At 44.2% G+C, this 14,006-nt stretch overlaps 1 protein-coding gene across 3 annotated transcripts in view; it reads left to right on the forward strand.

Moving 5' to 3' along the window:
- Positions 1-14,006, forward strand: part of neur (E3 ubiquitin-protein ligase neur) — a 56,917-nt gene that overhangs the window by 18,530 nt on the left and 24,381 nt on the right. The window contains exon 1 of one of the 3 annotated variants that reach the window (XM_043417405.1): positions 10,796-11,541. The exons of the other annotated variants lie outside the window; for them this stretch is intronic. Within the exon in view, the coding sequence (XP_043273340.1) occupies positions 11,196-11,541 (346 nt within the window). The 5' untranslated portion in view covers positions 10,796-11,195. Of the gene's footprint in view, positions 1-10,795; positions 11,542-14,006 lie in introns of those variants that run through there. 3 annotated transcript variants of the gene reach the window in all.

Raw genomic sequence — 14,006 nt, forward strand, 5'->3', positions numbered from 1 at the left:
CGTAATAACCTCCAAAAACGCCGGGCGAAAAAAGTAAGACGTGCACAGAGGCATAGGGCTCACTGCATCCAAGCCAACAGCTGAGTACGACGAAGAAGTGACGCAACGTTGCCAAACTTTGTCTTTATTTCAAGGCAATTTACAATTATCGAGAATAAATTTTCTATCAACCTTGAGTGATTAAAATAACGGTATTTCTGAATAATAATATTATCATTCGCACACTTGAAAATTTTCGCATTCTTCATCCCCGAATGAACAGTAATCATTCAGTATCCGTAAGGTCGCATTGCAGCCTCTCTAAAAAGATTTAGCAACAACCTTGAGGAAACCGAGAGTAACTCGAGCAACGTCAAGGGATAAAGAGCGAAAAGCTCGTTTCTCGATAAACTTTTGGATCGATGCAGCTTCGTGCATGCATCGCAGATGGGGAAAGCTGCACGTTGACGAATGACTTGGAAGAGCCGAAAGTTTGAGGTTCCCCGTAAAGATGTGTGTGCAAAGGTAGCAAGAATCCCGGGAGCGTCACGTAGCTTTGGCTGTCACGTGTTGTCCACGTTTCAAGCACCGTGCCAAATTCATAGGTATCATAAAACACTGCACATTCGTTTATAAGGCTCATGCATATGTATACGGCGAAGTATGTGCCAGGTATAGCGTGCAGGTATTATTGCCAAACGCGTACAAGAGGGGAGAGAAACTTGTGGCGCGCATCTGCGCCTCCGAAAATCAATGAATTCAAAACCGAGCGAGGGACTCGAACGTATAGTAGTTATAGAGGGAGCGACAGAGACGCGAAGCGACGAAGAGGGACGAGGAAAGAGAGCGAGAAACTGAGAGCAGCTCATTGAAGAGTCAGCGGGAGCGAGGTCGAAATATCACATGCGCGAAGGGAATATTTGGTCGCGTTGAGGGTCGTTATACGACGGTCATCGCGGCGAGGGTGGACCAGACCTAGGGAAATTGATGCACAGCTGGGATTTACTATTTTGCGCATCTTGCACGATGATGAAACGTAGAAAATGTGCTCCGGGGACAAAGTACCTCTTCGACACCTGGGTAACACATGCGCTTCCAAAGACGCGTCCGTAGCAGCAATCGCCGGACATTTCTCCCTGAAAATTTTCCCTCTCCTTCCTCCCTCCCGATTGCTTCATCTTTTCACCCCTTTTTCATACCTCATCCAGCCTCATGCACGCCCCGCGTCACACGCGGACACGGACGAACCTCCGTTACCTTCGAATTCGAGAGAAACTTCGGCCTCGTAAACGAGAAACTAAATGTAAACGTGCGACGCAGATGTTCCGCTGTTTTGACCACCAAATATTCGTCTCTCGATTTTGCTTTTCGGCGGACGATTCTTGCCCCGTGGATTTGTGTCGACCCCGCTTCGGAACGAAAGTCGTTTCTTCACTGAGAAAAAATATTATCGATTTAACAGCAATTGAGTGAAAAGTTTTCCTCGTACAGCTCCAATGTTTTTCGGAGAGAATGAATTTGCAGTTTGATCTAAAACTATTTTATTCGTTTAATCTCAACTTTGCAAATATTTCATTGGCACCCCGTAACATTTCCTTTAACTCCAATCACTTTTTCTCGCCGTACATACGAAAACCTGAACAATTACATCAGTCGACAATCCAGTCGTCGATCCTGAATTCTGATGAATTTTTCCAATTCGATTTACCGAACACTCCAATTCTTTCCTCCCGTAATTCAACGTCGATATTCCATTGCGCGAATACCGCTGAGGAATCTCCTCGTTTTTATTCGGATATAAACCGAAGCGGCTTTCTCCGAGATGTTTTTACGTTTGGGGGCAATAACGATGCTGATGGCAAGGTGCTCGCGCGTGCTCGATTCCCGCGACTCGTTCCATAAGCTTTTGTCCTTATCTCGATCCTTATTTCATTACGTCGTACATACTCCTCATCGCTTTGAAGCAAGTAACGACGAGAAAAAGCGCGGTTCAACTTAATCCTCGCTCTCGTTCTCCCCCCGCTTTTCTCTCGCTCTCTCTCTCTCTTTCTCTCTCGAGAATGCTGTATGCATAGCGTAGGTAGAAAGATAAATACCCAAGACGCGTGCGTCTTGCATGTTTTACTGGACGCCAGGAAAGTCGATTGGTTGAAGGCACGCGTACGCACCTGCTGTTGCTCGCTCCTGCTGCCGCAGCGACCACCTCACACGCCCGTCTTTTTGTTCAGACTTCTTTGTCGCCGGACCGCCCGATCCACGCAAAACAGCCGATAAAAGCCCTCGGGCATCCCGAGAAGCCTCTTCCACCTTCTTCCGTCGTTTTTCTCCTGCACGACTAATTACGCTCGACCATCAACGACTCTCACTTCTTTACCCACATTTTCATAGGCTCCTCGAGCGCCGGGGCAAATTCAATCAACCAATTTCCTTTCGAGCACACAATTGAGTGCTCGATGAATTTTTATCACCGCGTTAAAACGTTTACGGAATTCACATTCTCGTTGCATGCTTATGGGTTAGTTCCCTCTCCGGAACTGAGCCTTTTGTTTGCCTTTAAAATATTCACAATTGCTCGGGCCTTGCAATAAAGAGGAAAAAGTACTTTAGGCCCCCGAATGAGGCTTCGGATTATTCCGAGTGCGCGAGCAATTGGTCGAAACTCTCGTTTCATCATTCCGACAAATATTCTGATGGATTCCTCTTCCGTGCTCGGATTGCAAAAAATTTTGTTTGTTTTCCATCTACAGATTTTTCTGGAATGAAAATTAGTTAAGCTTCCCTCGGAGCTCGAATGTTTCTCGGCGTTCAGCCACCAATAATTAAGAATTTCGAGCAAGTTTTTGCGCCGGCTTTGCCAAGAAATTCGCTCCAAAAGAGGGGAGTCGATATTCGTGACGTAAAATCCTTGACAACTCTGTTGCGAACTTTCCTCCATTTAATTTTCCACGTGCCTCCGTTTGACGTTTAAAACCTACCTGGATTTAAAGTTTCCCAAAAGTGCCAGAGTTCGCTAACAAATAACCGTCGCTCTCTCTCTCTCCGTCTTTCCCTCCAAGATGCACGGTTCCGAAGGTCGATTTAAAAGTCTTGAGAACAGGTCCCCGAGCTCAGTCAGCTGTCGCTTCGGTTTACCCTCATCTCGGCTCTGGAAAACTCGCTTTTATTCGCTTCTGCACCTAGCAACCTTCTTAGGAACGTTCTCTGCCTCACCCAGGGACGAACAAGAAAATAAGAAAAGGTTACGTCGCCGTGACCGATCCACTATTTCGTTCTATACCTGCGAGTAACTTACGTACGAGAAAAAAAAACGGATCACAAGTGATTTTAAACAGGAGGCGGAGGACGAATCTTCCAAACGTGCTAAATCTTTCCCGAAATTTTATACAAAATTTCAAGTACTGCAGCACATCGAATAAAACCTTGATAAATTACCTCAATATCGAGAATGGAAAAACACAAGATCAGCAAAAAAGTAAATAAATTTTAAAAAATAAAAATTTGAATATATCCAAATAATTTTCCATCGAAACGATCGCTTTAAGGAAGTTGAGGCATTAAAATGAAAATGGTGTCACCGCTTTTAAACCGATTGCATCTTATAAAGTGAAGTGTAAAAAAAATCAGTTACATTTTCAGACAGTTTAGGAGACAAATAACATGTAATCTTATGGAAGTCAAGACATATTCAGTGATATCTCCGTTAAAAATGATGCTAAAAATATGAAATTTTTTGGGCAACATGAGCAAGGCTTGCCGAATAATGTCAATTTTTTTCAGATTTATTAGGAGATTTGCTGAGATTATATTAATAATAATCTGTTTTCCGTGCAGTTTTTTGAGGCTAGGATCGTCACTGTTCGTGTGTTCGACTGAGCTTTCACCAGTTTTTCGTCTTTTTTTCCCCAACTTTTATTTAAAGTGTATGCAACATTGCCAAACTGTAAACTGGCCTAACTTTTGAAAGGTACAGGTCATCACTTTTGGGTAAAAAAAATGACTGTACAGCCTCAACTTCCTTAACTCTCAGCCAGATTCGCATTTTAGTCATTTGCGTCAGTACCGAGCAAAGCTCATAAAAAATTCGCATTTTCAAAATTCCGCAGTCATCTCTCCCTCGCAGTTGTGATTTCTCAAAAAAAATAATTCAAAATATTTTTTAGAATTTTTTGTTGTTGTCGAATCGAGATTGAATCGCCACTGTTTTTTCTACGATTAAATTCGCTGTAGAAAATAATACAAAAAGCGGGTTGGTCCCGCTTCTAAAATTCCATCGTTCAAGAATTCTTTCTTACCGTGTGATTCAACACGAATGAATTCGTGAAAAACCTCGAGGAGGAGTTGAAATCCTGAAGAGCCCGATCTCGATTTGGTTCCCCGCTGCACCGCTCTCCTGAATCCGCAAGAATTACATTAACGAGATAACGCGTCGTGGGGGAACTTTTGTCGCTCTACTGAAGGAGCGCGAGTTCTTATCTCGATACACACACACACACACACACACAGTACGAATACAGCGAGTTGGTAAGCGAATTGAATAAACGGGCTGTTGAGCAAATACCTGCGCCGGAGAAAGGTACAGGCTGCAACATAAATTATTCTTATGGCAGGCACAATTCTGTCGAAACTCACTAATGCGCGGATGATTTCTGCCTCCGTTCTCGTCGCATAGCCAAAAGAGTTTAAAAACGCGGTTTTAAACAAGACGTTGAAAGAGTTCGCTGAACGTTCGAATGATTCACAACGAAGCGTGAGAGGCCGGCGAGGAATTGCGTTGAATTAAAATCAGACTTCACGCGCACCGAAAACGTTTGAAAACCCGTGACAACGAACCGAAAATATAATTTCGAATCCGACAGCGTATTCGACATCGGCTCAAAAAAATAATTCACAAATTACATTTAAAAGGAAAACGTAAAAGTCCCAAGACAAAGCGGCGTCGGAGCTCGAGCGCGTGCTGCCATTGTGTTCGGACACAAGCAAGTTTTATGCTTAACGCGTCAAAGACTCACTCGACGCACGTGCCACCTGACAATGGGGTATGGAGTAATCGAGGAAAATTAATCGGAAATGCTACAAGACTTCGTGCAAAAGAGTTTCATTTCAATCGCACCTTTCTCTCTCTCTATTTCCTCGAATATCCGAGCCTCCGATTGTCGGGCTTGACCAACCCCGGGCCCAAGTTACTCGTTCCGTTGGGTGAATGAACAGAACGCCATTCAAGTCTCAGGAGCAATTGCGATCGAAATTCCCGCTGGTTTTCATCGTCACGCTACTGTGACTACTGCGTCGTCAAAAATCCTCGTGTACAGGGTGAGAAAAAATGTGTCGAAAAACTGGCAAAACGAAATTGGGATAATTTTCAAGGATTTTCATAGATTTTTCGATTCTGGAAGATAGTTTGAGGTGCTGTGGACTCGTGTCAGAATATCCGGAAGTTGCTTGAAAACTTCTGGAATACGCGTGATCAGGAATAAAATGAAATGAATAAAATCCATAAATATTCTCATCAAATTCTAATTGAGCCCTCCAAAAAGGGCTTTTTCGTTAAATTTTTTCGCAGCTAAACTCAAAACTATTCGTCGTCAACCCTACACGATCGACGAGAGATTTTTCGAACACCCTCTACATGATTCGTGTTTTGGAGAGCGAAGACACACGTTTTCGCTTGTTGGGTCGAATTGACTCTCGTTATTAAATGATTGGACGGGTCATAACGAGGTCAAGTTGCTCTCGGTCCCGTATCAGAGTCCGAGTCTTGTGTGGGAGTCACTAAAACTTACCTTTCGACGGGTATATCTATACGTATGGGGCGTATACAAAAGAATATATGAGAGCTTTTCTCCATTCACAAAGATGCTGCTGCTCCTTAAGAAATCTCTCCTCTGTATGACTCGCTCGTGACTCGGTTCATTTACGCGAATGATGAGTGTATCAAAAGATCAAAAATAGTGTCGATTCGTCTGAATTGAATGACTTGATCAATGGAATTGAATTTCTTTGCTACACGGAGAAAACGGATTCGTTTTGTATCTAGTAAAAAATATATTATATTTTTTAAGCATTTACCGATTACAAACAGCACAGTATTTTTGAATTTTCCAATTTTTCGTCCCTTCAATTCTAAACAGCTTTATGTGGATAGCAAAAAGTGATGCACGTCGGAACTATATTTCGTCTTGTTTTCGATTGTTATTCGTCATATCAGACTAGCACTTACTGATAAGTGCAAATGTATTTTAAATCACAAATTTTCACTGTCAGCATAGTTACATAGCTATATAATAAATACACGAATATACACCGCGAACACGTGTGACATTTTACCATAAATATAGTTTTTTCCAGGGTTGCCCGAGCATGCTTTAAAATATAAATATTTCAAGTGACTCAAAACCTCGCTCAAAACATTTTTCACTATGCTTATAGAGGTTAAGACTCTTGAGGTTTTTGAATAAAAGTTGAGATAAAAAAAGGAAACATTATGCCGTCTCGATCGCTTTTATTGGAAACAAGTTTTTTTCATTACTACAAAAAAAAACTGATTGTGCTGACAGTCGAATGACAGCCTTTTTGTTCCTTTTATCGTTGTTTCGAATTTTCCAAATGTTCCAACGATACGAGCGAGTCGTAATTCTTCTTGCTATACTTTGTAACAAGCTGGTGCAAAGTTCCAAAGAACTTTTGAAAAAATAATCCGTTGAAAAAGCGATCAATGAATGCATAAGTACGATCGAACGTCATCTGCCTCGTTCACGTCCCGTTTGTATTGTATTGTTTCTTGCTTTTTTTTCCGGGAGGAAGCCACATGCTTCGAGTAAAATATGTCCAAAGACTCGGAGCATGAAAGAAACGAACGAAGAGAAGGAGAATGCGGCACGCTCGTTCTCGTTATATTGGCCAATTATTTCCTGGACCTGCTTTGGAAATATAGTTTTAATTTTTTCATTTAGCAGAAAATTTTATCAATCGAATAGCGAAATAAGCATTCCGAGGAATTTCTCATTGATTTCGTGTTTTTTTTTATCACTCTAAATTTCGTAACTGTTAATTGGAGAACAGGTAAAAATTCATTTCGCCAAAAAAGAAATAATAAATCTGTTTAAATGAGAAAAAAAAATCCTGCGATTTGTTTAACGAATTGTTTTCTCGTTTTTTAACTCGTTTCTCTTCTCAAATTGACATTTTGCCATTCCAAGTTTTTTGCTTTTCAAACCATATTTATTTCCCACCTCTTGTGGGACAACAAAAGAAAAACAAAAATTGTATTTAGAGTCATTTTTCCAAATTCATTTGCTTCGTGTCATTCGGGCCGTACAATTTTTTCTTTTCTTTTCATTCATTTTTTCAATTGGATATTTCTTCGTCTTGAAAGATTGCGACTTGCAATATATTAAAAAGTCAAAGTTTTCTTCATACTCGTTGACGAGACGATGGAAAATTTGAGTGAATCGCGAGTCAAAACTTTGCGAATTCGGCACGATTCTCATCAATGAGTCCATCAATTTTTCTTGTTGCTTTTTCTCATTGAAAATTTCGTTCCTTCTACCGATACAGGAAAAGTTGAAAATCGATTGAGAAAGAAAAAAAACGAAATAAAGCTTCCTGAATCAAGATTGTTCAATGCCTTTTAAAGAAAGGAATAAAAATTCGAGTAAATCGAGAAGAAACCTTGTGAATTGAGCGTATATATGTACGGAGGTTTTACATACAGAAGAGATACGACGGTGAGGGGCGGAAGGAAGTAAGAGAGGAGCGAAGGGGGAGACTATGAGGCAATCTCGCCCAGGCAAGCCAGGCGTGTCTCCGTTTCCTCGAGCGAGCTCGTTGAGATCGCGACTCTTCCCTCATATTCACCTTCATATTAGAAGCCTCTTTTCTTCGCTATGCCGAGAGCGTTCGTTCCTCGTCGTCTCATCAGCATTGTAAAGTCCATAATACTCTTTTGTCCTCGGTGCACTCTCATACAACTCTCGATAAATGAAAGAGACTCAATTATGCAACGGCGCATCGCGCCTCCTCCAGGCCAGCGCTACTTCATCGCCCTTTTTACTCTTCAACCTCCAAATTCCTTCTCTCATCATTATGGTATAACTCGAAATTAGAAATATGCTCATGGCAGGTCCCAAATGTTTAACGAGTGAATTCAATCAAATCGTAGTGAAACAAGGAACGAATTTGGAGTAGAAACTGCACGGCGCGGTAGTCAAATGATTGCTATATTTTCAAGATCGTTTATTAAACGATTTTTCAATCGAATTGACGTTGAGATTTGTCAAAGAATCATTCATATTGTTCTTCGAAGTGTTCTCGAAAAATTCACAGCACGATCCTCAAAGCCTGATCGTTTCGCTGCTGCAGCTAATTTTCAATTTCTCGAAACAAAATTTCATCATTTCTGCAAAACAACATACTTGGAAAAAATCTAGAAAAAACCGCTCTCGATTGCGGAATAATTGCTTTAGAAACAGGCGAAACTCGGTGCGTTCAAATAAATAAAATTGAAAAAATCCCAATGAAAGTGCTCATAATGGAAATTGGCATCGACGTTTTCCATATTTTTCCAGGTCAAAAAGACACTCGCTCCGAGGGAAAAATCGACTAATTTTACCAGCGTGAAGCACAATTAGAACTCTTGATTCGCTGAATAAAGAATAAAAAATAAAAAATATTCGAAAAATATGTCCGTAACGTTGAACTTCCAGCGTAAAATTGAAGCCGAGCCAGAAATTTGATTTCCCGAAAAATGTGAGCGGAGCTCAGGAATCGCAAACGTGGTTAAAGTGTTTTAATGGCCTTAACTCGCTGCGAAGTTCCTCGGCCCGCGAGGTAATGCACGCACCGCGTACAACGGCGTACCGCATCAGGGATGCGTAACGCGGAACGGCACGTACGCGGGGTTACGGATGCGGGTTGTATTCATGCTGGCCAGCACAGCAGCGATAAATAGTCATAAGTTCCGCGCGCGCGTTTCTTCTCGATAATTAGGATTTTTCCTCGGGGTCGGAGCGAGCGAAGATCCACAATAATATGCTTTTATAAGCAGAGAAGTAAGTCGCGAAGAATTGTTTGGTGCGGACTGAGGAAAACGCCGGAGAGACCGCCTCAAAGACGAGAGTTCAACTTCGTAGTTCTCGATAATAGCGCGTCAGGAGAGCACCGAAAAGGGGAACCCTGGCGGGATTTCCTCTCCGGAATTAGTGACAAAACGCCCCCATCGATTGCGGACTTTTGTTGCACGTTGCCGAGTGCGAAGCGATCGATTCCGTGAGAGGAGAGCGAGACTCGGAGTCCCATACGGGAAAGCCGATACTCGAGCATTTTCGCTCCGCATCGAGGGACCGGCTCATAAGCCTTTTTTCGATCTGTCACGCTGCAGGATTTTCGAGCAGGCTCCCTCGACGTTGCAAACGCGTATGTGCAGGCTGCGTGTCGTTCGTCGAGTGCGCAGCAGCGTTTGTACCAAATTCACGAAGCGTTTGACGCCCTCGAGGAAAACTTCTCGTGTCTCTCGTTTTTTAGCCGGGCACTAGACTTTTTTCTCAGTATCCTCGGATCCGTTAACGCGTGATTCCAGCGAGCAGAAAAATCGTATTTACAGTCCTTGCACGCTCCCCGTCATGCTGATCCAACGTTCTCGCGATAAACTTTGTAATTGAATCATCCAATTGCTTCATCCTTCTGAGAAACTTCCCATACAACATTGGTCTCCCATTTTTTGCCCCGCGGACCAGCAGGGAACTCTCGAATCGACACTGGAAGCAGCTTTAACTGTCGCTTGGTCTCGGCCACTGTCATGATCGAGTTTCTACGAGCATTTTGAAGTTTTGCTTTTCATTTATCGTCCGAACGTGTCAATCGAAAACTGTCCAATTCGAGGACTCCGATCTCGATTCGAAGTTCTCTTCGTAAAGTGATAAAAATGAAAATTGCCAACGAAAAGATGGAGCTTTAGATGCGAACGTTCTCGGCGTCGAGTGCGCCGAAATAATTCGACGAGTAACGATACATCTGCACCCCAAGTGTGAGTACGGTGGAAGCGGAGGATCGTTGATCCAGCAAAAAATGCAAAAAGTAATTGCCGATTTAGACTTAGGAGGAGGGGAGCAGGCCCGATGAAAAAAGTAACGAGAGCAGAAGAGAGGGCTCCGATGGTTTCTCAAGCTCGAACAGTGGGATTCCAGTAAAAAGTGTATACCGAGATGTGAGGGATGCGAATAGTCCGTGGGGCGAGGAAAGCCGCGGAAGTATTAGTACAGAGTTTGAGATCGAGAGAAAAGTAGAGAGAGGGAGAGGCAGAGGAGCAGACAGACAGGATCGGGCTCGGTCGAAGTCGGTACAAGCCCGGTGCACGGCCAGGTAAGCCCAGCAGCTGTCCACCAGGTGCCTCGCGTTTCCCTCTTCTCGTTCGAAATCGAAAAGAGAGAAGGAAGGGGGGGGGGATGTAAACTGGCTCCGATGTACGTGCATACGAGGCTGAGTGCTCTCGCTCTCTCAGCCCCGTTGTCTCTTTCCTCCTCTCTCTTAGTTCGGTACTCGACGCATCGACGATACAACACTCTCTCAAGCTGCCTAACAACGAGAAGCGGAGATCTCTCTCTCTCTCTCTCTCTCTCTCTCTCTCTCTCTCTCTCTCTCTCTCTCTCTCTCTCTTGTCGGGAGCGAGTGGAGAAATGCAAAGAGAGACTGGTGCCCTATGGGGCTGGGGGAGAGTGGTGGGGAGCGTGGGGCCTCCGGGATTGGACGTTGGCTCGCGCCCTCCGCTCAGATACTGGCACGCACGTCCGCGAAATCGTCAGTCTTAGGCAGGCTGCTCGAGGAGTAGCATCGGTTGTTGCTCCGAGCATCCTTAACCCACGAGTTCCCATGGTACTCCTTCGAGTTGGTAGCTTCGTCGCAGAGTTCGTTCGTTCGCGTTGACCGCTCGTACAATCGCGTTCGTCGGCTTTTCCATAAGATTTATCTCCCAAGTGTTTTGTTCGGGCCCTCGCGGTCCATTTACAGCTCTCGCTGCCCCCGCGTGTCGTTTTGTTATCGTTAGATCGTCCGCCCTCTCTCTCTCTCTCTCTCTTTCTCTCTTGTTTTTGCCAATCAGTGCTGGTTTGAGTACTCGGAGACAAAAGGATTAAGGGAGCCTCGCACCGAGGGCCGGCCCAGTGAAACGCGCGAGGGAATAACGGAAAGAAACGAAACAGTGCGAGACACCACCGGCCACATTTATGGGGGTGTCCGGAGAGTGCGCGGTCAAAGGTACCGGCAGCAAGAGCAGCCAACCTTGTCACTGCTGCGGTAGTCAAGTCTCGAGCCTCGTCCCGAGCTTATCGAACAACCTTCATCCCACCAGTCACCATATCAATCAACAGCAGCAACACATGCACCACCAGAGAAATCAGCATCAGCTCGCTCACCAACAGAATCACCAACATCATCATCAGCACCACAACACTCAGGGAAAACACTCCGTTGAAAACGGCCACAATCAAAATACCGCTGATAATAACATTCTTGCACCTCTGAGGAGCAAGATGAAAGTGCTCAAGAAACTCAAACGGAGAATGGGCCTAGGTGAGTTCGATCAATCATTTAAATGGCATTATGCAAGATTTCAATTCGAGCGACGACGAGCCTCAAGCTTTTCCTTCCCTCCTCCTCTCTCTCCTGACGGAAATGACTTTCCGCAGGCTTCGCTCGTCATCGCGCGCTTCCTCGGAGACCGTAGTTCCGATAGGTATTCAAATACTCGACATATCCTCCGGTTGCGAAACGTTGCGTACAGTGTTGTGTTCCAACGGAATGTATATCCGACGTGGAAGGGGATTGTTGACCCGATTTAAAGGATTCCTGGAACCGCTCGAGCGTTGATTTCTGCTTCGGAATCATCGGAAAAGCAGAGACTACGAAATTCGTCCTTCCATTCGTAGGGACGAGTATTTTCGAGCAACTTTTTCGGTCCCCTCTGACAAATATTACTAGGCCAACAGTCGAGCTCGCGGATTAATCCGGACTCTGGTTAAGCGCCCAAAGGACTCGAGCAAACGATGATTAAAACGAGACAACAAAAAACGCTTCTGGGTCAATGAATCTGATCGTTGACCCAGCTCTCTTTCAATCTTACCTCCTTCGTATTCATACCCGAGATGAAAAACATCGTTACATCGTGTTTCCCATCGCCCCCGCGTTGCAGCCGGGAAACAAATGAAAAAGGGGCGGGAGGGCGCAAGGGGAGCGAGAGGAGAGGAGGAAGTATATGGAAAATTCGAACTTGGCACCGAGCCCAACATTTAAATATATACTAACGCGGATATGTGTGCTCCGAACGAGGCGAGCAACGTTTCAGCAGTCTCGTGCCACTCGCGACCCGTATTTTCCATTGTACACAGTCACGTTTGTCTTCGAACACCAAGCATATTATGCGATATCATAACTCGCGATAGCTCCTCGCACTCATTCATAATTTCCTGCGCGGAATAATATCGGCGCATTTGTACGATGAAATCGGATGAGTTTGCTGCTTTGAAAACGAGCCTTCCCTCAACTTTCTTCCACCTTTTCTTCCTTTTGTTTATCATCGTCCCTCGACGACATCCGATCACGGAATAAAGCCGGTGCGCGATCGTCGAACGGAATTGACGAGACGAGGAAACGATTCGTCGATCGATCTTCCTCCATCGGAGCTTCGGTCGCCCTCCCTTTGCGTCCATTTGTCCCTTCGAATTCCGCATCAACCCAATTTCTACGGGCCCCTTTTCCCATCGATATTTCCTCCCCCCCGATGAAACATTTTCGCGTAAAAGGAGAGAAAAGTGAGGGAAAGTAAGCGCTGCGAGATCGCTCCTATGAAAGAAAATGATTCACCAAAGACGGCGTTCTTGTGTGCGCAGCTTCGTGCACACACATCGAGTTCATGGGACGAGCTCGCGTATTCTCTTTCTCCGTCTTATGACGACTGTACCGGTGCGCGAATGTTGGTACGTTTTTGTACTATTATTTGCGCACACGCACTTACGGTACAGTTTGAATATTCTTGAGGTTTCATAGCCGCTTCCTATCTTGCGTCAGAGCACACGCGCTTATGTGCTAAACGCATGTAAGCATGGATGAGTATGGAGGATGAGATCGAGTCCGGAATCTCACGTTTGTGAAGATACAAGAAAAGAAGCGTTGTTTGAGGCCGCAGAGCTTTGTGTGTCTTCGTACACATGAGACGGGCGCGCTCTTGTGTTGATGCGCTGCGATAATTACTCGCCATAGAGAGGCTGATTCATCATTATTTAATAACGGATAGCGAGAGATAACGAGCTCCCAGAGCCTCCTTTTGGAGCTTACGCTTCTTTCGGAGCGGCCCGAATCGCGGAGCCGACAAAGACGACACCATCGTACCCCACAGAGTTCAAATAGGCGCTCGGCTAAATATAGATGTACTTGTACTACGAAAACGGGGCAGCCAAGCCAGATATGTAAACTTTCGAATACTCCAGAAAAGTCTCTCTCAGGCCTGACTAAATTTCAGATAAATTAGTGTGAGAGAAAAAACTTGATAAGTAAATACACGAGAGTCGAGGAACGTTGAACGAATAAATTCGAGATTAAGGCAGGAAACGAATAACTTTAGTCATTTTATTTATCTGAAAAAGACGCGTAGATATGAAAACGAAGGTTTCTTCAATGGCGATCCTTGGATCGAGGATATAAGGGTATGCGAGTAGTTCTAAAAAAGGTTAATTTACCTGATAGAAATTAAGGAAGTTCATCTGGTACCGAGTTAGTCAAAAGAAAAATTATTGCTACTAGCGTAGTCGGGTACAGCTGTTATTGACAGAATTTTTCACGCGCGTTCATGTCATAATCAGTGCTCAAACGTTTGGCATAATTGAAACATGCCAGAAATGTCTAAAAAAACAAGTTTTTATTAATTACGTCAATATTTTCTCACCCGTTCTTCATATTTTATTGCAAGTGCCTGGTGTGAGTTGCGTCGGTCGGAAAACGCAGTTGTAGGTTTAAAAAAAAAGCGCGTGGTTGCAACGTTG

This window comes from Venturia canescens, chromosome 1 (assembly GCF_019457755.1).
Source record: "Venturia canescens isolate UGA chromosome 1, ASM1945775v1, whole genome shotgun sequence".
NCBI classification, from domain to species: Eukaryota; Metazoa; Arthropoda; class Insecta; order Hymenoptera; family Ichneumonidae; genus Venturia; species Venturia canescens.